Source organism: Stegastes partitus, unplaced genomic scaffold, assembly GCF_000690725.1.
Source record: "Stegastes partitus isolate 25-593 unplaced genomic scaffold, Stegastes_partitus-1.0.2 Scaffold1181, whole genome shotgun sequence".
Taxonomy (NCBI): Eukaryota; Metazoa; Chordata; class Actinopteri; family Pomacentridae; genus Stegastes; species Stegastes partitus.
This window is the reverse complement of record NW_007578912.1, coordinates 108,382-132,752: the sequence shown is the minus strand read 5'-3', so window position 1 is coordinate 132,752 and position 24,371 is coordinate 108,382. Positions and strand designations below refer to the sequence as shown.

The 24,371-nt window shown below is 44.6% G+C and overlaps 1 protein-coding gene across 2 annotated transcripts in view; it reads right to left on the bottom strand.

Moving 5' to 3' along the window:
* The window catches only part of LOC103368637 (putative pre-mRNA-splicing factor ATP-dependent RNA helicase DHX15), a 26,962-nt gene extending 8,088 nt beyond the window's left edge, over positions 1-18,874 (bottom strand). The window contains exons 1-9 of one of the 2 annotated variants that reach the window (XM_008297058.1): positions 18,716-18,874; positions 16,277-16,607; positions 15,049-15,242; positions 14,590-14,749; positions 13,132-13,350; positions 9,251-9,418; positions 2,046-2,132; positions 1,506-1,655; positions 911-1,019 (exon numbers count right to left, since the gene is read on the bottom strand). In XM_008297058.1, the coding sequence (XP_008295280.1) occupies positions 911-1,019; positions 1,506-1,655; positions 2,046-2,132; positions 9,251-9,418; positions 13,132-13,350; positions 14,590-14,749; positions 15,049-15,242; positions 16,277-16,607; positions 18,716-18,723 (1,426 nt within the window). In that variant the 5' untranslated portion in view covers positions 18,724-18,874. Of the gene's footprint in view, positions 1-910; positions 1,020-1,505; positions 1,656-2,045; positions 2,133-9,250; positions 9,419-13,131; positions 13,351-14,589; positions 14,750-15,048; positions 15,243-16,276; positions 16,608-18,549; positions 18,618-18,715 lie in introns of those variants that run through there. The other variant, XM_008297057.1, reaches the window with a different exon arrangement.
* Positions 18,875-24,371: the final 5,497 nt, after the last annotated feature.

Below are 24,371 nucleotides of genomic sequence, written 5' to 3'. Positions count from 1 at the left end.
GGAGGGGAGCGAGGGGGGAGGTTAAGGATAGGGAAAGGAGGGGTGGTCTCTGGAAGATGTAGGAACACACACTCTCCTGGAGAATGCCATAACTTGGCGCCTCAGTGAGACGAGGTGTGTGTTCTGGCATACGTACGACGTGATTCAGATGTAATACGAGAAACAAGAGACAGCCGGCGCATAAAGCGACTGATCAGCTGGAACACAAACTCCACACATCACTCATTCCTCACTTTGAACGGCGATAACATAAACTTAAAGCAGACTGCTCATAAAAATTGCAAAATACAACTGTGTAGTCGATGTCTGTCAGAGCACATATCCTCAAATCTCCAAACATTCACCATGTATTATTTGATGTCTGCCAAGATCCCTTCTTTGCTTTTTTTTTTTTTTTTTTCCCTTTCTCCTCCAAGCTCCCATTTTTTTTTTTTTTTTTTTCCCTTTCTCCTCCAAGCTCCCAAGTGACGCAGCCAACCCAGATTTGATTTCATACATCAAAAGGACACTTGAGCTAAATGTTGCTTGATTTCAGAACCATTTGTTGCCGCGTTCGTCCCGATTCACACGATCACAATCATCATTAATCCAGCTCGTATTTGATATTTAAGCAACGTCTGAGTCACGTATGCAGCTGATTTGTCAGGACTTAAAGAAAAGGCAAGTTGGTTCAATACGCAGACTAGTTAAACTCAGCCTGTTTCCTGTGAATCCCTTGTGAGCGCAAAGGCAATTTAAAACTCTGGACACTGCCAACAATTAACTGCTACACAAACAAGTAATTACAAAAAAAGGTAAAAGCATTGAATGGGTTGTTTAAAATAAAGCAAAAACAACATGCAGAACACTGAACATCGAGACTAGAAAACCGTTTCAGAAGGTAAATAAAGGTCCGTCTCTTAATACCAACCTGGCGGGTCCATGAAGTCAAAGTGCACCAGGTCATCGATACCCAGTTTCTTCAGCTGCAGCACCACGGAGCCCAGATTAGACCTCAGGATCTCTGGGTACGTGTTGTCCTGTGGCGGTTAAAAGGCACACAAGAAGCCAGAGGAACAATTCAAAATGCATTAGTCAGGGTGCTTATTATCTACTCGTGCATCACTCATATGTCAGCTTGAGCAGAGACGTGCAGTCTGGGGCGTCCGAAGGGCAATTTAACTTGTTTAAAAAAAAAAAGTAATTCCCCTTGGCCGCTCGGCGTGATGTGAAGGAGTCGGCCTGTTAAAGCGGAGAGCCGGGCCTCCGCAGGTCCGTTTGTCGCAAGGCGGCTGCGTAGTTAACGCGGGTTATAAAGGTGTGGATTAGCACCACGATGTTGGCGTTGTTACTCAGCTGAACTGGGAATCGAGGAGTTCTAAGAGCAAATGTTGCATAATAGAAAGCTTTTCCAGCTCGAAGGCTGCTCTGGGGGAAAACAAAGCGCTCGTGAAGCTGCAGAAGGAACGATACGGGAATCAATCGCGTGTTTATGTCTCGTCCGAAATGTAGTAACTGTTTCTTACCTGCATTTCTGTCTTGTAAGCTTTCTCTGTGTACAGGCGGAAACATTTTCCTGGGCGTGTTCGTCCGGCGCGACCTGCCCTCTGCTGGGCTGAAGCCTTGCTGATGGCTGTAACCAGAAGAGACTCCACTCTGATGCGAGGGTTGTACACCTGAGAGGAAAACAGATCCGTGAATTACACTTCAAGCAAATAGAAAATAAAATGAGAAAAAAATCAACGAAGTCAAAAGGAAGTAGTTAAGCAAATACCAACATCCACAAATCTACTAAATACAAGACCGGCTAACAAGAAATGTACAATAACACATACACACAATCCACCGCGGCGCATATATAATCTCTTTCTGTGCCATGTGTATGACTTGGCTCCAGGCTGGTGAAATGTCAGAGGAATAAATAACAGGCTTTTCCATCTTTGCCGCTGTCAGGTGTGCGCCGCTGTGTTTATCTGGGGATTCTCAGGCAACAGACGCAGATGATCGCAGCTGATAAAGAGTGGTGGGAGAAGATGGGGGTGGGTGAGGAGAGAAGGGAAGCTAACCTTTTGCTTGGCAAATCCGGGATCAATTACAAACACCACGCCGTCGATGGTCAGGGACGTCTCGGCGATGTTTGTCGACACGACGACCTGCGGGAACGAGAACACGGGTTGAGACGTGATCCACCCGGGCTGTTCGGAGGGACGGAGAAAAAAAACAGAGACTCTGGTGCTCGCATCTTTAGCCGAGTTCAGGTATTTATATAAAACAAACAGCTATTTGGAAAATTCAAGAATCAAGGCAGTTTGTAAAACGCTCAACAAAAGTGCATCCATTTTAGTTTGTTTGTTTTATTGTTGCCCTTTTATCTGGACAATATAGTCAAACAGTTGAGGAATCAGTGATTCTCAATCCTCTGAACCCTAAAAACCTACTTGTGGCTTTTAAAGACATGATTTCCTCAAAAAAATTACACAATTTACCAGAGTTAGAAACTAAAAACAGAAGCAATCATCAGATTTTCAGCTTTCTGACGGTCTTTTAAGAACTCATCTGTGATGTGTTGGGAGATTTTTAAGTTGTTTTTTGGCCTTTTTGCCTTTATTAGGTAGAACTGTCGAGAGACAGGGACAGGAAAGTGGGGGAAGGACTTGCAGGATGGGGCCATGAGCGGGACTCAAACCCATAAACGCCGAGTCGGGGACTATAGCCCTTGTACATGGGTCGCCAGCTCAACCAGTTGAGCCATCGCGGCGCCCATTATGTGTTGTTTTGAGAGGAAGCTTAACTGAATCCAACCTTAAAATCAGAATATCTCATGAAAATCAATTTATTCTACACGTCATTTAGAAATAACCAGACTGTGTAAAAAAAAAACGACAAAAAAAGTGCTCTCTTTGACTCAGCTGTGAACAGGTCACTACATGTTCATTCCACTTTTTATAAAATAATTTTGTACTCTAGGAAATCGAGGAAATTACTTCGTTTCTTTATCATGATGTGTGACTTTATGGCATTGTTATGTTACACAAAAGACGTTTCAGAGTTCTAGCCGTGGTCGTGCCGTTTCAAGGAGAGAGGATTTGACATGAAAGTAAAAATGAGCCCACAGCGAGGAAAAATGTGATAATAGGGGTGAAAAAATAAAAATTGGGGGGTTCAGAGGGTTAAACAAAGGAGAAACAAAAAGATAGATGTCCGTTGACTTAAGAAGATGTTTGCACACACTCTAATGCAACCCAACAGGAAACCGTTTCTCCAATCCATCTCAACGTGTTATCAACGTTATTTGTGCACGGAGCCGGCTTGGGTCCCATCCAAACACATTACATTTGTGTGTTTGGAGCTTCTATCCGACTGTCCCCAGCGTGGTTCTGGTTTTGTTGAGATGTCAGCTTCCCTCCGTTGGAAAGCTCTGCGCAGAGTTTTTCAAAACCCACAGAAAACAGTTGATGTAATGGCTCCTCCTAGGTGGCCTGCTTTTTAACACACCGCCAGCTCAACGACGGTTACCGCTTTCACTCGAGCATCTTTTCTTCCCCCAAACGAGAGCGGCTGTACATCCATCACGAGGACCCGGGACATGTCTTCTGCTATTTGGAACGCTGCTGTCCGCCGACATGCCAACTGTGCGCGGCGCTGACGCTCTGCGATGCTGGCTGCTTCGAACACAACCGGAGGCAAATGGCACGGCGAATGTTTGCACTAAATTTAGCTTGAGACTTTGTGGAAGTCACTGATCTGATCACTGGACAGATTATTATAGTGTTTCCAAAGTAGCAAGAGATTATTGGTGGCGCAGATTAAACAGTTTAACACATATAAAAGATGACCTTTCAGCATGAAGTAGGAAAACATGAAAGCTTGCACAGAAAAGCCCAGAGCAGATGATTCACACAGCAAGGTGGATCACAATAATCGCAAACCTAATTTTATCCCCTTATTGTCTTTTTACAGAAAAACAGTGCATGAGGGGGAAAAAAAAGGGGAAAACAGCTTCTAAGCACAATACCAGTGGGGGAACTGTACCCACTCTCACATCTTCATCTATTACAATTATCCCCTATAGCAGGAATGTCCATGAGAAATGACAGCTGGGAAAAAAACATCCAATGAGTCACATCACCCAGTGGGTCTCTCCCTGTCAGCATCTCCACAAACCAGAGGAGAGGAAGGAGGGGAGGAGGGTGAGACAGATTTGCAGCTGCTCTCATGCGAACTTTGACCGCCGCTAGGGTGAGTCCTCCTTATATAACGGTGGGAACTGGCTGGACAGAGGAACCCTTTAAATTCATCAAGGCGCTCGAGACTGTGGCGGCTGGGTCGCGGCCCGCTCCACTGGCAACTGCTGCTCCTGTGTCATAGCTCAATATGTAAGTGGGTGTTTGGAAAAATGCCTCTCCACACTTTGAAATCTTTTTACTTGCTCACTTGCTCGACACGTATCGAGACAGGAGGAAGCTGGAGGCTGACCTAAGCAGTCATTCTGGCGCTAGCCGCCTGCCTCCTTGGTAGTCCTCGTGATAAAATGCCAAGCACAAAACCAAACAGTTCTCTGTAGTCTTTGCTGATACAGGTCCACAGAACCAATTTTGCACACTTGACACACTTCCTTTGTAGCCGTGCCTCTTCAGCTGTCTTCAAGCTGTGAGCCTTAGAGACTTTTAAATCCCACCTTTTAAGCGAGGATTTCTCTCCAGCCTGAGAATGCCTGACTGTTTAGTTATTAATGCCAGGGAGGGCCTTTTTTCCCCCCCTCATTCAGCCCCTGACCTCGAGTAATTCACCTGTCGAAAGGCACATTCCCCTTAGTATTCCGCTCGACAAATGAAGCGATGGCAATAAATGCTGGTATGAAACTGATCAGACAGCAGTCTCTGGCAAATGGCTGCTTTCTTATACATCCAGTTCTTGGCCATCTAGATGTGACTGGCAAGAGCACTCCGTGACAAATGGGAGCTACTTAATTTAGACAGACAACCAATAATAACAACGGCTATCGAAATACCAGACCAACTGCTCGGTTCAAAGGCGGAAGGCAATTTCATGGCCTACTTCCACAGCAGGAATTTACCTAAATGCTAACACGTAACGGTTATCGCGCATCCGGTTGGTTTTTCTCATTGTCTCACGTCGTTTGCTTTGCAGCAAGTTCCTGAAGCTAATTCTCATATAAATAAAGCACCAGGTATTGGGTTGCTGGCAGTGCCATCAAGGGTGAGAGGTCAAGTAGATGTATCATCGCATCACTGGAAAGATGAGTACAACAGACACAGTGATAACCACCATTTAACACTTAAAAACAACACACAACAACGGAGAACAGTGGAGTGAGAAATGTATGAAATGCACCAGAAGTGGAGGATTTAACATATGACCTGAAAGCGTAGGGGGGGAAAAATAAATGCAAATGAAATAAGATCATAATAAAAATGATGGGTTGTGATGCATTTAATGAAACAAACAGAGAAGGACTTTACATGCTGGACACAGTGAAAACTCAGAGAAGAAGCTGGTATTCGATGGCAGAAGTGGTTGATCTGATGATGATCTGTCGATTTGGATTGAGCATGTTATCGGCTTTTCAGAGAAACCGCACAGATCACACCACATGCAAGCTGACCCAGCATGGTTTAAACTTTCTTACTCGACTGGTTGTGACACATTTAGAATGGCGGTCAACGGGTGCACTGATCGTCTGACTTCATTTGTAAATGGAAGACAGCGAGTGCACCAACATCCTTAAAGAAGCTTCAAAGCGTCAGAGACACAAATCACCACTTCCACTTATATCTTTGTAAAACCAGAGTGAAAACATGATGTAGACATGTGGGCCTTTACTTTTCAGCTGATGTGGCAGGATTTGTATTCAGGTAGTTATAAGCCCACCTAGTCATGTGATCAGGTAAGAAAAACAAAATCTATGGGAGGGATTGTGATTCAGGGCTGCAAGGCGGCTCAGTGGTTAGCATCATTGCCTCGCATCCCGGTGAGGACACCCGGGATCTTTCTGCGTGGAGTTTGCATGTTCACTGCAGCGTGGGTTCTCTCCAGGTTCTCCGGCTTCCTCCCACACAGTCCAAAAACATGTTGAGGTAAACTGGTGATTCAAAATTGTCCGTAGGTGTGAATGTGAGTGGTTGTCTGTCTCTAAGTGTAGCCCTGTGACAGACTGGTGGCCTGTCCAGGTGAACCTGCCTTCACCCTGAGTCAGCTGGGATAGACTCCAGCCCCCCCACAACCCTAGTGAGGATTAAGTGGTGTATAGATAATGGATAAATGGATTGTGATTCAGGATTCGGGAAAAGAAAAAAAAAAAAAAGGCAATATTCTCAGACGGTTTCTAAAACTTCAGGTGATGGGTTGTTCCTGCAGTGGAATTGTGAAACCAATTACCCACAGTGGCAGCCTGGAATTAAAGTCGCGAGCCAAAAACAACACTGACCAGGCTATCAGACAGTGTCTCATGACAGACACTATATGCCAGCGACCAACATCCCAGCAAGGAATGAAAGGCTTGGAAGTCCAGTTTAAAAAAAACAAAACAACAAAAGGACTCGGGGAGGTTGCTGCCATCCTGCATGTTGGGGACACACTCAGTGCTCCGGCAGATGCCACACATGACACCCTCTCACATTTCATGATCATATGGGTGGCCTCATTGACTGCATTGATTCTGAAGGATTATCCAGGCTAGGGCCATTACACTGAACGCAGGCTGGCTCCTTCCAGTCTGTTGCTGCACTGGCTTCTTCATCAGTAATATCATTAGAGCATCATCTCTGCATGTTATTTCTGGGTTATTACCTGCAGGAGAGCTAGTACTATAGCTAACACGGGCCATCTTTTACATTCCCTGCTGGGAAACGCAGTCTTGTTGACAAATACAACCTTCCCTTGACTGAGGGAAAAAAAAAAAGAAGAAGAAGAAGAACGTGCCTGGAGCAGCGTCGACGCGCCCACGCTCAAAGCTTATTGAAATGGATACGTGGCAGAATCGCAAGTGGCGTTTGAGGGAATATTCCAAACATGACAATGCTAAAAACAATCCCAACACTCATCACAGCGCACTTATTAGAGGCAATCTTTCAGACGCTGGAAAGCAAAGTGAGATTATAGTCTTTGTTTGTAATTAGTCAATTCCTGCCTTTGTTTTAAATGATTAAACTGTTCAAAAATGGAAGATCAGTGGCTTTCCAGGAGAAAGAGAGCAATGACGAGCTGGCGCTTTATGTTAATTGAGGGGTGCCTAATGCAGTCGTTAACATGCATAGCGGCAGATGTGGTGAACCTTAATTCTTTTTCACTACTTCCTCTTGGGCTGGCTTGGGTGACATCTCTGCATTTTTCACTTGATGAGTCGCTCAGTCAGTCGCTGAAGAGAAGCACATTTACTTCAACTTTAGATGCCACCTCCACCGATTCAACAAGCACCTGACAAATCGGTCCCGGGGACAAAAAAAAAAAGGGACGTAAACTGGGCCGTTCTGAAGCGAAAAGCGGCGGGTGGGTTAACAGTTCAGATCAGCAAATTACATGAGAAAGTAATGGCATCAATGTTCAAGAAGCTCACAGCCAGCGGATCATTTTTAACTCTAACACGAGACCTACGTATAGATTTCAGACATCAGATTTGTAACATTGACGGCTTCAGGAGTCTGTTAAAGTGACGGCATTCTGTCATTCAGACAGACGTCCACACACATAAATGCATTCAACTTTGGAGACACGAGTATGGATCTTTATGCTATCTGATGTTGCAGCTATAAACTAAGAGGAAAGACTCCTACAAACAGTCGGAAGCAACAAACTAAACTGCAGCACGTTTTCTCACCTTCATTACCGGTGAGTCCCAGTAATCTGGTCATCACTGCAGCATACACTCGAAAGAATTATATATAACCAGTTTGTCGTAGATGTGAAACTGTTGGGCTAAAACGTGGTAAAAGCATCCCTAAATCGACTCACAGAACTTGAGGTACGTCGCTCGTGATGCCCCGCCTTCTGCTGAAAAGCCACCGAGGTGCTCCTTCAGACGTGAAGCCGACACATTCCGACGCCGTCAGATTGACAGAAAGGATCTGACGGGGGCACAAACTCACAGCCGAGTAATATTAAAGCCTGCCCCTACGCAACCATGGCCGAGTTCCATGTAAACACCCCTTTGAACAGCAAAGGCAAACACTGGGAATGATATTTGAACTTTTGAGAAAGATCTTATCCAATATTGGGTAATCAAAATACTAAGAATGCTGAGCCTCTTAAGCCCGAGCAGCACACACACGGCTCGCCCAAACAGAAAGCCCCGAGGAAGATATAAGACTTAGGACAGTAAAGGGAGAGGGTGTGTTTGATCCAAAAAACTTGCACTATGTGTCGACTATTACGTCTTAAAACCGCAATTAAGTGCCGACTTTTTTTTTTTACAAAGATTTCCACAGCGGAGTCACAAAATCCAGGTTGAATTGAGCGTTTTTAAAGTATCACAATGTGTTTAACTTTGACAGCCCATAAATATTTTCACTGCTCATATGTCAGCCTGATCTGCGTCAATTAGAGGGGTTGTAGCAATGAGTCATTCATCAACACCGTCCCCTATCAGATGTTTGGGGGTGAATGTTTGCTCATTCACTGGCAGCGATGATATTCCGATATTCTGTCAGATCTCTGGCCAACAGTGTGACAGTGCAGGTGGCGCCGCTACTCTGGTGACGAGCCCATCTGAATAGAAACTGTCACACGCGAGAGGAGGAACTCTGTCGCGTCTGTATCAATGAGAGGATCATTCGCTCCTCTTGAGATTAAGTGACTGGAGGAAGATTTACAACGAGCGGCGAGAGGAGTCCTGCTTTTGGTCAGCTCGTACAATGCGCGCCTTTTTCGCGCGGTTTCGGACAGCGGAGGTCTTAGGCCTCCTCTTTTGAGTCGCGGCGGTGGCTGTGCAAATGTAGTGGAAAGATAAAAATGACTGAGAATGCAGTACTTTCCTCAGGCTCAGAGGGCGTGAGTAATACCCCAGTTATAATTTAGAGCAGAGAATCGCATGCTGACAAAAGCAGCATATGTTGTGTGAGTCAGTTCTGCGCTAGAGCTGAGAAAGGGAAAAAAGTTTCAGTCCCTACCTTCCAGCTCTCTTACTTTACCCACCTTATTCCCCATCTGGCCTCTCTACACCGACCGCACTCAATTTCTCTTCACTTGCCCTCTCCCTCAAACTCCCCGCTTCGACCTCCCCCTCTGTGTTTTTACAGCAACAGGGCAGCTATACCTTCCTTCCGATGGCACCGTTTGGTTTATTGGGCGGGGGTGGCTCGAAGATCCTCTGCTGCTGCTGTGGAGGCAGCGTCGAGTACAGCGGGATGATTTTGATATCGCCGACTTCGGGCCCCAGGTCGTCGACTTCCCTCTTGATTCGCTTGCAGGCTTCGTCAATTTCCTGAAAGATGGAAGCGCGACAATTAATCCGGAGCGCCCACTTGTGTATGCAAACAGCGAAAATCAAACAGGTTCTGAACAACACCTGGATAAACAATGGCGGCGAACGTGGATGATAGGGGGAAGGCAAGAGGAGGCAGCCGGGGAAACTGTGGTTCCCCGCTACAGTACATTTGTTCTAACTATCGCTCCATCTGACGGAGGAAATTAAACCTGGACTGCAGTATGCTTTGCTGAGCTCCCTGTGGCTCTGTTGTCAAATGCAGCAATCATGGAAAACATGGACGCGCACGCTCAGAAGGCGCACACACACAGAGCCAGACAGACTCAAACAAGGTTCATTATTCCACAGTGCAGTATTGTAGGGGGGGAATGTGATATGAGACTGCAGCACTGATGCATAACCAGCGGCAAATCATGGCAGATCAGTTTAGCGAAGCTGAACGTTCTAGAGCCGGTGGGCTGGCAGACAGACAGAGGCCCTGAGTAGCAGCCGGAATAAGAAAGAATGATAGCGAGCGCAGCGTTAGGGCCTATTCTCCAAAGGCTGATTAGAATGCAATATTAACTGTACTAAATATACATATTCCACAGCGTCCCCCTTGCCTCACTAACATACTAAAAGTTGGTCTATTTCACCCACCTCTATACGCACATATACGTTTTTATTTCTTCATTATTACTGGAAGTTTTAAGGAGTTTCAGGAATACAGCATTTCATTTCTAAGCAACTCCCACTGTTACGAACCATTCTTCCTATTTTTCCCAACAACAATCATTTAATCCTCGTGAAGCTGCACTTACTCCCCGTGTCACATTACAGCCTATGCTGTTGCACCACCTGCAGGCCCAAGGGAGCAATGCAGCGCCAGCGAAGGCACTGATGAACAGGTTCTTTGATCCCACAATTATTTTTCTGCTGTGCTTAATGTCACACAAACGGCTACATCGCAGCTCCTCGTGCATTCTTCCGATCATTAAGTCGGCCAACAAAATGGCACACTGAAGACTCTTTTTGTTTACCTTCCTTAAAACACACTGTGCTTAAATTAGTTTCAGCATGACTAAAACTGGCTTAATTTGTACCACTGTGTGAAGCCGCACTTGCCTTGACATGAGAAACTACCACAGTGATGTTTCCTGTTTTCCTTCTGGACTGCAAGTGTGTTATTAGCCCTGTTTGTCCCCTTGTTCATCGCATTAAGTCAAACCCCGCTGATGGCCATGTGCCTCTTAATCAACACACTGACAAGTGGAAAACGGTAAATCTGAATGGATTGGTAAAATTAGCCTCAGTATTAATAGCCTATCAAGCCTCTGGATGCAGCAGCTGCCATGGAGGAAAAAAAATGGACCTCTTTGCCAAAGCGCTGGAAGCAAGCTGGCTGTCTGTCCCTTAGGGACATAAAGACAGAATGTGTGTGTGCGTGTATGTACACACATAGGGGCAGTTGGCCAGTGTCGGGAACCTGTCCACCAGCTCTCCCTGCGACCCCAGAAGCAATAAGCTACAGCCAAGCTAATAACCGACACATTTAGGGACTCCTCTTGACTAGCAAACAACCCCCCCGCCAATCCTCATGTTTTGATGTTAGCTGCTGAGGGGGAAGCTTAAATATTAGGACTTATCTTTGCTCGACAGCTGTGATAAGTTTCGACTTTCTTGTTTGGAGTTGGTGCTTCAGTTCTATTTGTTTGTGGAAGGAAAATATCTCACAGAAAAACTGTGGAAGAGAGAGGAACACGGTCCTGTGCGTTTGCTTTCGTCTGTTATAAATTAAACCGTCAGATAAAAAGAGTCTATGGCTTTGCTATGGATCTGCCTCCCAATCATTAGTCTACATCAAAGTTGCTGGGAGACTGAAGAGGTTAAGAAGCGCTCGAGGGGCGTGCTGCTGCACCCTTTGAACAACCATCTCTGCCAGACCTACCACACATTAACTTCTTTAACCCAATTACGAGGGGGTGATAATGAACTCACCGTGGGAGTGCTCTCAGTAATGCTGTAGCTTGACACAGTGCGGGGGGGTGGAATATAAATCAACAAATTACATCTAACTGCAAAAAATCTTTAACACGTTGCCTGCAAATATCCCAGACTTTCCTACTCATTCATAGCAGTGACTATTAATGTTTCTGGTCATCCAAGCAGCTGGGATACCACTAAATCTAAAATCAATTACCAGTCCTCAAAGGAGACCACTTCAAACACCATGTCCCCCCAATGACTTTATCCTGTTTGTAACAAGCCGCATATTGATCCTGCTTTGAGAAATGAAAAGTGACGTAGGTGCACTCTGACAGTCAAGCTGCTGTTGAGTGACAAATAATTACTGCTAATAAACAGCCCGTCACAAAATGTGATCGGGGAAACCACAGCGACGCCGGATCATTTGTGTCGAGGAAGTATTGCCCAACAAAAGGTGTGGATGCTAACATGAGGTCCAACGCGTCACTGCGTTCTCCTCGACAACCACAAGCCGTCAGGTTTACTGTCGTAGAAAAGCCGTGCATTCAAATGCAATGGAAGCCGAGGCAGATACACCCGTCAGCGTGCATGCAAATGTGCAGCTGCGCCTTTTAAACGTATATGACAAGAAACCTGAAGTGATCACGTGGCATCCAACACCATTTTGTCAAAGTGCTCAGAGGATAATCGCACCAACACAGGCACCGCTGGATCTGACAGGCTTCTCCTGTCCAGTGATCAGGAGATTGAAACATTTGTGGATGCTTTTCTCTCTCTCTCTCTCTGTGTGTGTGTGTGTGTGTGTGTGTGTCCACCCAGCTGTGACCAAATTCATCACTTTGGGCATGGACCCTGCCCTCCATTACACATCAGTGGACAACATTTGCAGGGAGGGAAAAAAAATAATAAATGACTTAATTTCAGAGATTTGTGGGAAGGGCAGAATCTGGGTCACTCCTCGTTTTTTTTTTTCCCCCCCACTCGCTGCACAAATCCTGGTAGTTCCCGAACAGGCACAGTCACCGCGTTAACATCTATCAATCTGAGGATTAATAATTTCCTGTGCAGAGAGTGCACGTGTGTGGGCTCATGACACCGCATGACTCATCGGCGTAATTAGATTAATACGCAAACTCTTCACTTTGGAGATGTATGAAAGATAAAATCGACGAATCATTTCCATTTTGATGAAGCACAAATATCAAACAGTTCGAGGTTCTCACATGAGAAGTGAGGACTTGCTGCACATTTATTAGCAAACTGGCTAAGATTGTGTTTTGGGCTTGTCATATTTTGGGCTCTAAAAAAAAAATTTCCAACAAAGATAACAGAGAGAGAACTATAATAATCATTAGCTGCTGATAAATGTGGGCTGCAAGGTGGCTCGCAGCTAGATGGTCGCGTGTTCTCCCTGTGCAGCGTGGGTTCTCTCCGGGTTCTCCAGCTTCCTCCCACACAGTCCAAAAGCATGTTGAGGTTAATTGGTGATTCTAAATTGTCCGTAGGTGAGAATGCTTGGTTGTCTGTCTCTAAGTGTAGCCCTGTGATAGACTGGTGACCTGTCCAGGGTGTCAGCTGGGTAGACTCCAGCCCCCCGCGACCCCAGTGAGGATTAAGCCGTGTATAGATAATAGATGGATGCTGATAAATGTGTCTCTGAAGATAAAATAACTACACAATACCAACAACAGCAACAACACATGCAATCCACGACACAGCGCCATTATAAGCCTGTAGAGTCATACCTCTTGTCCGGTGAGGAAGAGCAAAGCGTCCCCCTCATCCTCCTCGCACATGTGGATCTGGATCACGGTGCGGATGGCTGCTTCCAGGTAGTCCCGCTCTGGTTCCGGCGTGTAGAAAATCTCCACTGGGTGCGTGCGTCCAGGGATGGTTAGAAGCGGGCAGTTGTCAAAGTACACCTGGAACTTGCCGGCATCCAGCGTCGCACTCATGACAATGACCTGAACAATGAAGGACACACAACAGAGAGAGAGATAGTGGAGTTTGTGAGGTACAATGTATTCATAAAAGAGGTGAAAGTAAAGATAAAAATAAAAGTAAAGACAGCAGAGTGTAAATGACTGCAGCGATTATGCGAGTGAGCACTCAAGTGAAGAATCAGTTCACATTTTATATGGCTTGATGATGATTGGCGATAAGGACACATACTAAGCAGACAAGGGTGCAACCAAATACACGATAGATGAAGAGCGCGAAACCCTACGCAGGAGGGATAATGGCCGGAATTAAAATTTAGGGTGAGGGTGCTGGCGCGGACCCAGCTTGGTGTCTATAATGTAGAACTTGGCATTACAATCCAAGTCACTGACCTACACAGAGCTATGACAGTCCTTGTTCCTGATGTTGGGTACACAATGTTCTCTACAGAGTCATTAGATAGAGTGCATTAGGATTCTGATGGGAAACACGTCTCCCATTTTCAATCTCAAACATTTTCAGGGGCCAGCATCCCTGCATTTCGCTTTACGCTCTGCAAGACATCATAATTGCTCTTAATCAAGGCAAATTAAACTTTCAAATTTGGTAGGCGATAGGGATGAAGGAGATAGAGGGTTGTGGGTGGATGATCATTCCCAATAACCTAGACCTCATTTAACACTCCGCGAACAACAATCTAACCTTTGATTCCACACTGACAAACAACTAGTCATTATCCATCTGCTTTATGAGAATTATGTCTGGCACACTCCAGCCTATAAAACTTCTGCCTGCCTCTACGCTCCCATCCACGCAGACGTGTTTCTGTTCTCCTCTTGGTTGACTGGCTTAAAATGGGGGGATGACTCTGGGAGCAATCTCCACTGTTGCTGTGCCGCAGAATAGATGTGCTTTTCGGAGTCTAACAGCAACATTTCAACACATACACAGCTGTCAGACACGGGGACGCTGTCAGAAAAATGTGACAAAAGAGAGGAGTGACAGAAGAGGGACATAAACACTGACTGCCACTGAATTTATCCTGGGGGGGGGGGAAGTAATGTTTAGGGCTTTAACAGTGCTTTACAGGGAGACATTTGCGGAAACAAATGCAACACCTATAAAGCGGTGCTGGACAGGTAAGTATTTGAAAACTTACATTACCTGCAAAATGAATCTGTCTGCTTTAAAAAGCCCTGCAGTGCCGGATTCTAAAAATACAAACACACTGAATAAACAAAGAGCTGTTTTTTTTTTTTTACCTTCAGGTCAGACCTCTGACGGACCACCTCCTTGAGGACCCCCATGAGAATGTCTGTAGCTAAAGTGCGTTCGTGGGCCTCGTCCAGAATGATGACACCATAGCGCTCCAGCAGGGGATCGTTCATGGCTTCCCGCAGCAGCATTCCATCTGTCATGTACCTGAGCGAACACGGGAGAGGCAGCGAACACTGTGAGAGCAGCGACAACACGGGAAGGTTTTATTATCATGTAATGCAATAATCGAATAAAACCTGCTTTAAATCAAAGAACTTAACACCAGGAAAGAGACGACTTATAAGTTACATCTACAAACTGAACAGTGCAAAAATGCTCATCCACGTCAGCATGTGTGTTACTGATTCAGTGAAATGAAGATTAGAACTTGCTGAAGGCTCTTGTCAAAACGTAGCTGTGGGCTTTCATAAAAGGAACTTTGATTTCCAAAACATCCGTCTTACTTGAGCACGGTCTTGGCGGAGCTGCAGTCCTCAAACCTGATGGAGTAGCCCACCTCTTGGCCCAGCATGACGTCCATCTCGTCGGCGACCCTCTGGGCGACGCTCATGGCCGCCACCCTCCTGGGCTGGGTGCAGGCCACGGCTCTCTTGGGCCCCGGCACTGAGCGCATCATGTCCACGCACCACTGAGGGATCTGTTTTCAAATGAGCGAAAAGCAGCAAACATGAGACGAATGGAGACATTTTAGCAAAGTGGGAGATTTTAGAATGTGCTTTGCTACCAGCTCTATGTCCTGCAAAGCCGTTATTGATTAAACTCACGCTGTTTTCACCGGTGGTATGCTCGCGCTTGAACACTGAAGCAGCTGGCTACGAAGTCTTACTCTCACTCTATTAAGCTTTACGGTTTGGATGACTGCCCTTTCGAGATGATTCGAATCTTATCAGTCTTTGAAATGTCAACCAATCAGAGGTACAAAAATGCCAATGACTGGTTTGGAAGAGATAAACATTACAGAGACAATATTAAAAATCTGCTATTAGCACTCACAGGACTCGACCCTCATCAAAGCAATACCTTCTGTGGAATGCACAGCCGGACCGCGTGATTAATTGCATTGGAACTATGATTTCGATTCCTCTCAGATTTGTTTTTTCTTTTATTTTTGGGGGGGGTAAACATAATTTTAACAAAGACTAATAATTAATAGACTTAAATGTATCCCTGGTGACCTCAGATGACTTTGTGAAACTGACCACGCAAATGTTTTTTCTGCGCCGTTCAAAAACCGACAACAAATGTGAAGCGCGCGCATATTTTCCGGCATCATCCAAGCAGATTACGCCACTTCATTTAAGGAGTGTTTGGAAGATAGTTTATATTCACCTCAGGAGGAGGCAAAGGCCCAACTAGTGATTTACTCTAATCTTCTCTCTTGCAAATTTGAAAACAAAAAAAACAACCCAGCTCTTTTAAGAACTCAAAAACTTAACAACCACACACTGGGAATCAACTCCAGAAAAGTAAATGTTTAAAGCACGTCGTCTGTTCAAACCACCCTGTTTTTAATGATATAATTATACCAATTTCAATCACCCAATTTCAAGCTTTCACTTCATTTGACACATTTGAGTCGATTCATTAAAGAAGATGTATTTTTTTTGGGGGGGGGGTGCGAGCGCTAACTGCTTGTAATGTAAAAACGCTAAATATTCTGCCTCTTTCTACCTGCGTGGTCTTTCCAGAGCCGGTCTCTCCCACCAGCACAAAGGACTGGTTTCGCATCAGGATCTCGGTGAAGCGCTCTCTGTACTCCCAGACGGGCAGCTGCAGCCGCTTTTTGAGGATCTCATAGTAGCGTGGCGTGTGGGGCAGGTTGGTGAAGGGGTTGATCTGCTGCTGCAGCTGTATGGGAGGCTGCTTGAGGAAGCCCAGACCGCCTGCAGCTGGGTTGGCGGGCACCCCGGATGACTTCACATCTCTGTCCCTGTCACGGTCTCTATCCCGGTCACGGTCCCTGTCCCGCGACCTTTCATCACGGTCCCGTTCCCTGTCACGCCTGTGAAGAGGAAGATGCTCAAGGTTAAGACGCGACGAGACACTGCCGCACAAACAAAGCAAATTAGTTTCCGACGACGCCACAACGCGCCGTCAAACTCTCAGAGAGGGAGCAAACAGTGCACAAATGCTAAGCCATGTCAAGTTCTTCTCTTAGAAATAACATGAAAAGGTTACTGCGCATCCTTGTTCACGGTGGCAAAAAGCAGTCTAATCAAGTGTAGCATGCAAAGGTCATGAATAAACTAATTGTCTGCAGCGATTTCTCTCTTTTTGCTGAGAGGTACATCTAATAGATTCGGACTATTATGTGAACTATTTATAGCTGCAAAACACTGGGCACAGTGTTGACTTTAGGGTAAAGCTACAGCCGGTAGTTAACAGCCAACTACTGCAGTGGAGCGGGCTGCACAAAGGGCAAATGCTTATGTGAGCGCATGGCAAGGTGTGAATGGGTTTCGCTTTAGTAGCTGCACCACCACATAGGTTTAACCTGTGGTAGGGCACAACAACTGATCGATTTCAAATAAAAAAAAACATAATCTGAAATGATCAAATTAGCCTATCACGAAGGCTGCAATTAAGAATGTTTGAGCCAATGTTTTCACACATTCTTGCCGCCCTCCATCAGGTTTTAAATCTGTTACACAGTGAATATTAGGGCTCGACAGCTAAACGAATTCAAATTGTGATTGCAATTTGAATCACGAGACTAATGCGGTTTTATTTATTACAGTTTCATTTAATTTGAAGCTTTCTGTTCATGCTGGCCCAATGATCAACGTGTGTCTCATGGTCACACCACCGCATGCAACCCAGGGTTTGAATTATCGGGTCAATGGCTTTGCAAATTCATATACATTAAATCTATGGACTTAAGCAGGACTTTAAAAAATATATATTGCAAGAAACAATCTTAATACCTGGCAGAAAAATCACAATTAGATATTTAACACAAATCTTTCAACCCTAATCAGTGGTGCTCCTAAAGATAAACTCAGTTTTAAAGTAATTTTGCCAACACCGGAAGTCAAATCAGCATTTCTGGTGTATTATATTTGCACAAAACCACCAACTTTTCCCTTACATGAATACACATTACTTCTTTATATTTCAATACAAGCTGATATGAAGCTACTTTTTTACAGTAGCTACAACAGATGAGCTCACACCTGGGGCTGGGGTGCATCATCTAGTCTCACATACATCCTGTTTGGATGTCAGCATGTCTGGCATTCATGTGCTTGGCTGTGCAGAACACCAGCGTTCATTCATGTGCACACGGAACTGTAATTAGAATAATTTACACAATGCATTGTTTATTTAAAGCGGTGAGACGTCCGTTTAATGCTTCACCATCACATAAGGTCAGAGCATGTCAAACGCAGAGCAGGAGCGGTGACCCTGAGCTTGTATTCTCAGAGGCGCCTGGTCTCGTATGAAGGCACCGCGATCCCGAAATGATCCCAAACAAGGGCGAAGTGTCACGATGGGGCACCTGACAGGGCTAAAAACATTAGCCAGGCTAATTAGGAGTGCTGTGATGCAGCTCCAAAACTTCCTTACTCATTCTTGAGACGCGCATTGCCATAGCAACCAAGAGTTCATTATGACATATTGTGAAAATTGTGACCTTTCTATTAAAGGCGCAGCGCGTAAGCTAGCACCGGCTAGCATGTAACGTTAGCCACGTGTAAACCAGACCAGGCCAGTGCAGGGTAACTGTTTCCTAAGTGGTTAGCTGGGAAGGGAAACCTTATCCTCCAACAGCCCCTGTTGTTCTGCCATGACTAAACACGCGTTCCCATCCCCGCTGATGCTAACGTGCTAGCTGAATGTGTTAAGAGTTAGCGCGGCTAGTTAGCATCAATACAACAACAACAAACAGCCTGTAGCAATCAAAAACACCGCAGCAGCTATTAGCCGAGAGGAGCGTTACATACCCATCGGAGGACCTCTTTTTACTCGACGAATAATCGTCACCCAAATCTAAACGATGTCGCTTGGACATCCTGCGACCGATATCGGTCCAAACAGCGGCTAATTATTCCATGCAGATTCTTCCCCAAACCGTTAAACACCGGCAAAATGGCGACCGGAAGCTCTTACCTCATCATTATTATCCTTTAGACAAAATGACTCGAAAGATTTTAAGAGGGAGAACCGGGGAGGAGCGGGGCAACGGAGAACCGCTACTGACTCCTGCACATGCTGCGTCCCGTGAAAGCCCGTCGCGGTGCCTGCAGATGCGATGCGGTGGTTTTCGGATGCGGGGGAGGATGCGGGAGGTCTGCCGCGTCTCAGCCCAGTCGGGATGATGTGCCCGCCAAACAACACACACACACACACACACACACACACACAGCGGCGCTCCTCCAGCCTCGCCCCCTTCAGTCCACAGCTTCTCCCTCTGCGGGTCTGTGGTGTGTCTCAAACAAGGAGCATCCCACCTGAAAATGATTTGTTGCTGCACTTATTAAGAACATGTAGGTAAGCCGAGGAGGCAACATTTTTCCTCCATCAGTTTACATTTCAGGCTCTTTCTTGTGTGTTAGCAGCCGTGCTAATCTGAAAATGGATTAGCATAAATATGCAAAAGAAGCTCCCCATTGACATCAAATTTAATTTCTTGTTAATGTTTGGTTTCTGATAAATTATGTTCAGCATTATCCAATAAAATAACATAACAGCTAACCAGTGATAAAATGTATTATATTCTGTCTAAAAACCTAACTAGCTGAAACCATGTAAGGCTAATACGTTATGCTACATTAGCTTCCTGTAGCACTCGCTAGCTAGCAAGCTTGAATTCCTTGCTACTGTTATTTATTTGTGATTTGACATTTTTTAGGGTAGGAAGTTAAATATGAGCCACAACAAAGGCAGTTTACATTCCAGGTCGTGTAGGATAGCAGTTGTGCTAATCTGTAAATAACATTGAAATTACTTTACTGCTCTGAGGAAATAAAACACAATGGTTTTGAGGTATGTTGATATAAAAAGGTTTAAAGTATCAATTTGTCTTTTTTTATATGCACATGCATACTTAAACTTTTTTATTGCTGTTTATATGAGTTATATGAAGCCAACTAGGAATTAAAAACTGTATTATATTCTTTCTAAAGCTAACTATCTGACTCTGCATTAAGCCAATAGCATGATATTAGCTTGCTGTAGCACTAGCTAGCTAGCTAGCTTTAATTCTTAGCAACTGTTGCCGAGCCTCCATATTGATTTGTTTTGACATTATTTTTATGTTTACATTCGAGTCATGGAGAGTTATGCATTAGTTTGAACAACAACAACAACAACAAAAAGAATATACTTTTGCCCTATGTGTCCAAGTGTAAGAATAACCCCTACAAACCCTTTAGTAAGCTTTCGTCAGAGCTGAGGTAGACTCCTAGAAATTAAAATAAGCCCAAAACACAGATGTGTCACATATGTTCTGAATGTCCTGAAAGTTTTAGACATGTGCAGAAATCTTGCTCAAACGCAAATATTAGATATTAAAGTCCAGGGACGAGAAAAGGTGTCACATTCACATTAAAAGACAAAAGAGGACGGAAGAGTAACTGGTGTGTGTCGACTCAGCAGGGAGAAGAAAGGGATGAAAAGAAAAGCTGATTTACAAGAGAATAAATACTTCAAAGTAGTTCAGAAATTAAAGTATTATATTGTGCTGTATTTTAAATTTTCACCTGGTGCCTGATTACGAAAATAAAGACAGTTTCATTATAAATTGATGCCGAAAATCCACAAATTGGTTCATTAAAAAAATCCCCTGAATGCACAAATTAAAGTGTTTGACACTCTAAATGTCCCCAGACCCAGTGTGTCCCCTTGAATGTTCAAATGAAGCCTATGCTTATGCCCACATACTTAAATCTTTTCACCATTCTTGGCTGAATTTATCTTGTGCTGAGTATGAACTGAAATGCAAGCAGCTGCAGTAAACATGGCAAAAGATCGGCTTCTGATCTAAACCGCAAATGTGCACAATAATAACACCATTAAGTCATGAATGACTCGATGAGATTATCTTGGTCAAATTACTTCGTCATTAATTTCCTTCAGTTTGAAAACTTGTTTGTGGCTGCTCCGTCCACATGTTGTCGTCTAGACAATATCATCAGTCAGCGACACATACTGCACTCGTGTACCTCAGGATTGTCCACTATTTGCACTGTGAGTGAGCAGAAAGCTGCAGGAAAACAACAAAGTAGACTAAGCATGTATGGATTTACCCAATTTGTGATTTTTGCAACTTTCACACGAGCGATATTTTTAAAAAATGACTGAAACTGATCAGTGAGTTTTTGTTACGTACATTGTTTGGTTCAGTTTAAAGTCTTTCTAATCACGCCGGATGGATTTTTAATTTCCTTTCTGCAAACATTCGATCCGAGGAGCGACAGTGACGAACGTAAAAATGTTTTACTTCTCGAAGAGTTTCAGATCCTTCATTCAACCTCTGCAATCGTAAAGTGATGAATCCTCTGTCACAGAAGACAATCGCTGGCGTTGACACAGGTAATTACGCAGCCTGGACACTGCTAACAAGCTGCATAATGGTGAACGGTTCATTGCTTATCGCCGGTGGATTGATGGCGATGGTTAAAAAGAAGTCAACGTTACAACAAAGTGATAATGCTCGAATATTCAAGGATAATTTAAAATACTGGGGAATTTTCCACCGTACTGTCTGTCTCTCTTTCACAGGCTATTAAATCGCGGTCCAATTGTGTATGAAATGGGTCTGGCAAACAGCTGCAGAGCTGTGAGAGCGTGGATCAGGGACCGGCCGGTTAAAGGATCACCACATAAACTCAGACTGCAAACAAACGCTTTAAAGAACCGGATGCAACTCAACATACCTTACATCGGGGTGTTTTTACACTCCTGTCTTTCTTCTGTTTCATAAAACATCTGGGACGAGCTGTAACAGACGTGACCAATAGTCTGAGGTGAGATGGAGAGAGAAACGTAGGGATATCCTGATATTTTTTTAAAAACTCCTGATGAGAATCTTTTAATATTCTGAATCTGCCAAACAAATCCAATCCGGTGTTTGTTTGAGAGGACAAAAAGACTCAAAATGACCCAAAAAACAGACAAAAAAAACAACCAAAAAGCTTCAAAACTAACAAAAGAACATGAAAATCAACCACAAAGAGGTGGATAAGAAAAGAAAACAGAGAGAAAGAGAAACCAAACATCTGCGAGGAGACACAAAATGAGCTTAAAGACTATAAAGGGAGCAAAAAGATGCCAAATAGTCACAAAGACATGAATTACTCAGGGGTGGAGGGCTTTTATTCTGAAAGGCATCCAGGTTTGCACTCTGGGTAAAACAAACACATCAGAGGGATTTGTAATTTACTGAACTCTTCTGCATTATTCTTAAAAAGTCACCTTTTTTTTAATGTAGAGAGCTAAATTTACAGAGCAAAGTGAGTATTAATGGCAAAAGTCACTTATTTAGACAATTACAACCAGGAGGACTGACAATGAGCAGGGAGTTATGTGAGTGTTTGCTGTTTTCAGTGCTCACAGGTTCGTTATTTCAAACATAATTTGCTTCCAAGTGTTGGGATTAGATAACACAGTTGTGAAGGAAAACCGAGCACCGTAAATCCCCGTGTGTCCGCCACACGTCTTAAGACAGGAAACTCCACGTTATTGGGGTAAAACAGTCCAGCTCTTTGGGAAATACAGTGAAGTCCTACAAACAAATCACACCCAAAAAAATGCCGCGACTGTTTTCTCATTTTGAGGGCTAATAAGGCACGATCTCAGCGGGGGGCGAACAGGAAACACTGAACTGTAATGATCTGTGAGACTCCTGAACTTTGATGAAAAAGCCCAAGTGCCTCACCTTCCTGAATAAATGTTTTCATTAATATCTCCGTCTGAGCTAATCTTTTTTGCCTTGCAGCAACCGATACAGTGAAGGGACTTGTATTTGGAAGAGATTAAAGAAATGCTCTTTCGAAGCAAATAAAATCAAGAAGAAGGGAAAAAAAAAAAAAAAACGTGGCAATTCTGGAAAGCAGAAGTGTCCCTTCAACGGTGAACTGCAGTCATCTGTATGGATACCAGTGGAATGTAATCGAACCTATCAAACAGTCGCTACCTTCACTTTTTGCACATTTTATTGTGTCGTAGATTTGTTAAATGAGTTACAAGTGAGAACCTGTTGTATTTATATAGTGTCTAATGGCTCGTATTCGTCACGCATAATGCTGAGAGCTGTTTCATCTGATCTGGGAATCTTTTACCTCATGCTCTCAGACTTGTCGTCATATGTCTTTTCTTCTTCTGTCTAACCCCCCAAAAAAACCTCACTGATGGAGTTTTGCTGAGATGCTCGTCCTTCTGGCAGGTTCTCCAATCTCTGCAGACGCTCTTCTAGCTCGGTTGGCTCAGTTTTGGCCCAACTCGTGCAGGTTCACAATTATTCTTGGGACTGATCAACTGCCTTGATCTATGGCTCACCAGACTGTAGACTCCTGTAGACCTGATATGTGTTCTTCTAAACTATGTCCAGTCAGTTCAATTTGCACGTTAAATCTACAGCACAACAAAATGTGTCTAAAGTGAGTGAGCTTGAAAGTTAGCTGGAGATATTAACTGTTGTCTGGAATTTCCAAAATAACTAGGATTTGTATGGACATAATTAAGGACCACCTCCCTGTCCCGACGGCCAGGACAAGTTCAGTCTAACCCCGGTTCCCCTGCTGGTTGGGGACAGTGGCGTCTGCAGCTGTTGCCCCATCACTGATATCACATCACGAGGTCCTCTCAGCTCTTATCTCACTGGCCCACCATCTCCTATCTTAATAGAGATCTGACTGTATGGCGTGGCTACATGCCGACCCCCAGCGCGGCCTTTCTGCTTATCGGCCGTCCACAAGCTCTCGCTCCTCCAACATCCTGCCCTGCTTCCCAGCAGGGCCTTGGGAGCCATGTTGTTGTTGTTGCAGTCGGTTTCAGTTTTGCCACGAGGAAAATCTGGGAACTACTGAGGAGGGGGGAGGGGGTCTCAGGGAAGAAAGAACCATAGGCAGCGGGGCAGGCAGTATGTAATTACACATCATTTGAATAAGTCTGGAAAGATATTCCAGCTGTGAGTTCTTTCAAGGAAAACTACAGAGTACAAAAATACAATTATTCCCTTTGTTGCTTTGATATGAGGCTTGATAACACTTTATTTGTCTGGTAAACACACGTGGAGCACCATGCTAGTGCAGCGTAGCGGTGCAGAGAGAGAAAGCTAAGCTAACAGGCTGCTAACTATAGCTTTATACACACTGATGAGCCACAACATTAAAACCAGCGACAGATCGTCTCGTTATACTGAACGGTTCTGCTGGGAAACTTTGGGTTGCAGATCAAGCACACCCTCACATGGGCAGCAGTATCCCCCAGAGAGGATAATGCATCACACCACACTGCAAAAACTGCTTCGGAACGACTCGAGGAACACAACCAAGAGCCCAAGACGTTGACTCAGCCTCCAAACTCTCCAGATCCCAATCTGAACAAACATCCAGAGAATCCACCTGATCTAGTCCAATCCACCCAGGCTCCAAACCGTAACTCACAGAACCCAAAGGATCCACTGCCAACATCCACCACAGACCAACCCCCAGAGGTCACATGTTAATCTCATTGGTCAGAGCTGTTTTTGCAGCATGAGGGCGTCCTGCTCAGTAGTTGGCAGGTGGTTTTAATGTTGTGGATAGATGAGAGAGCGACTCTT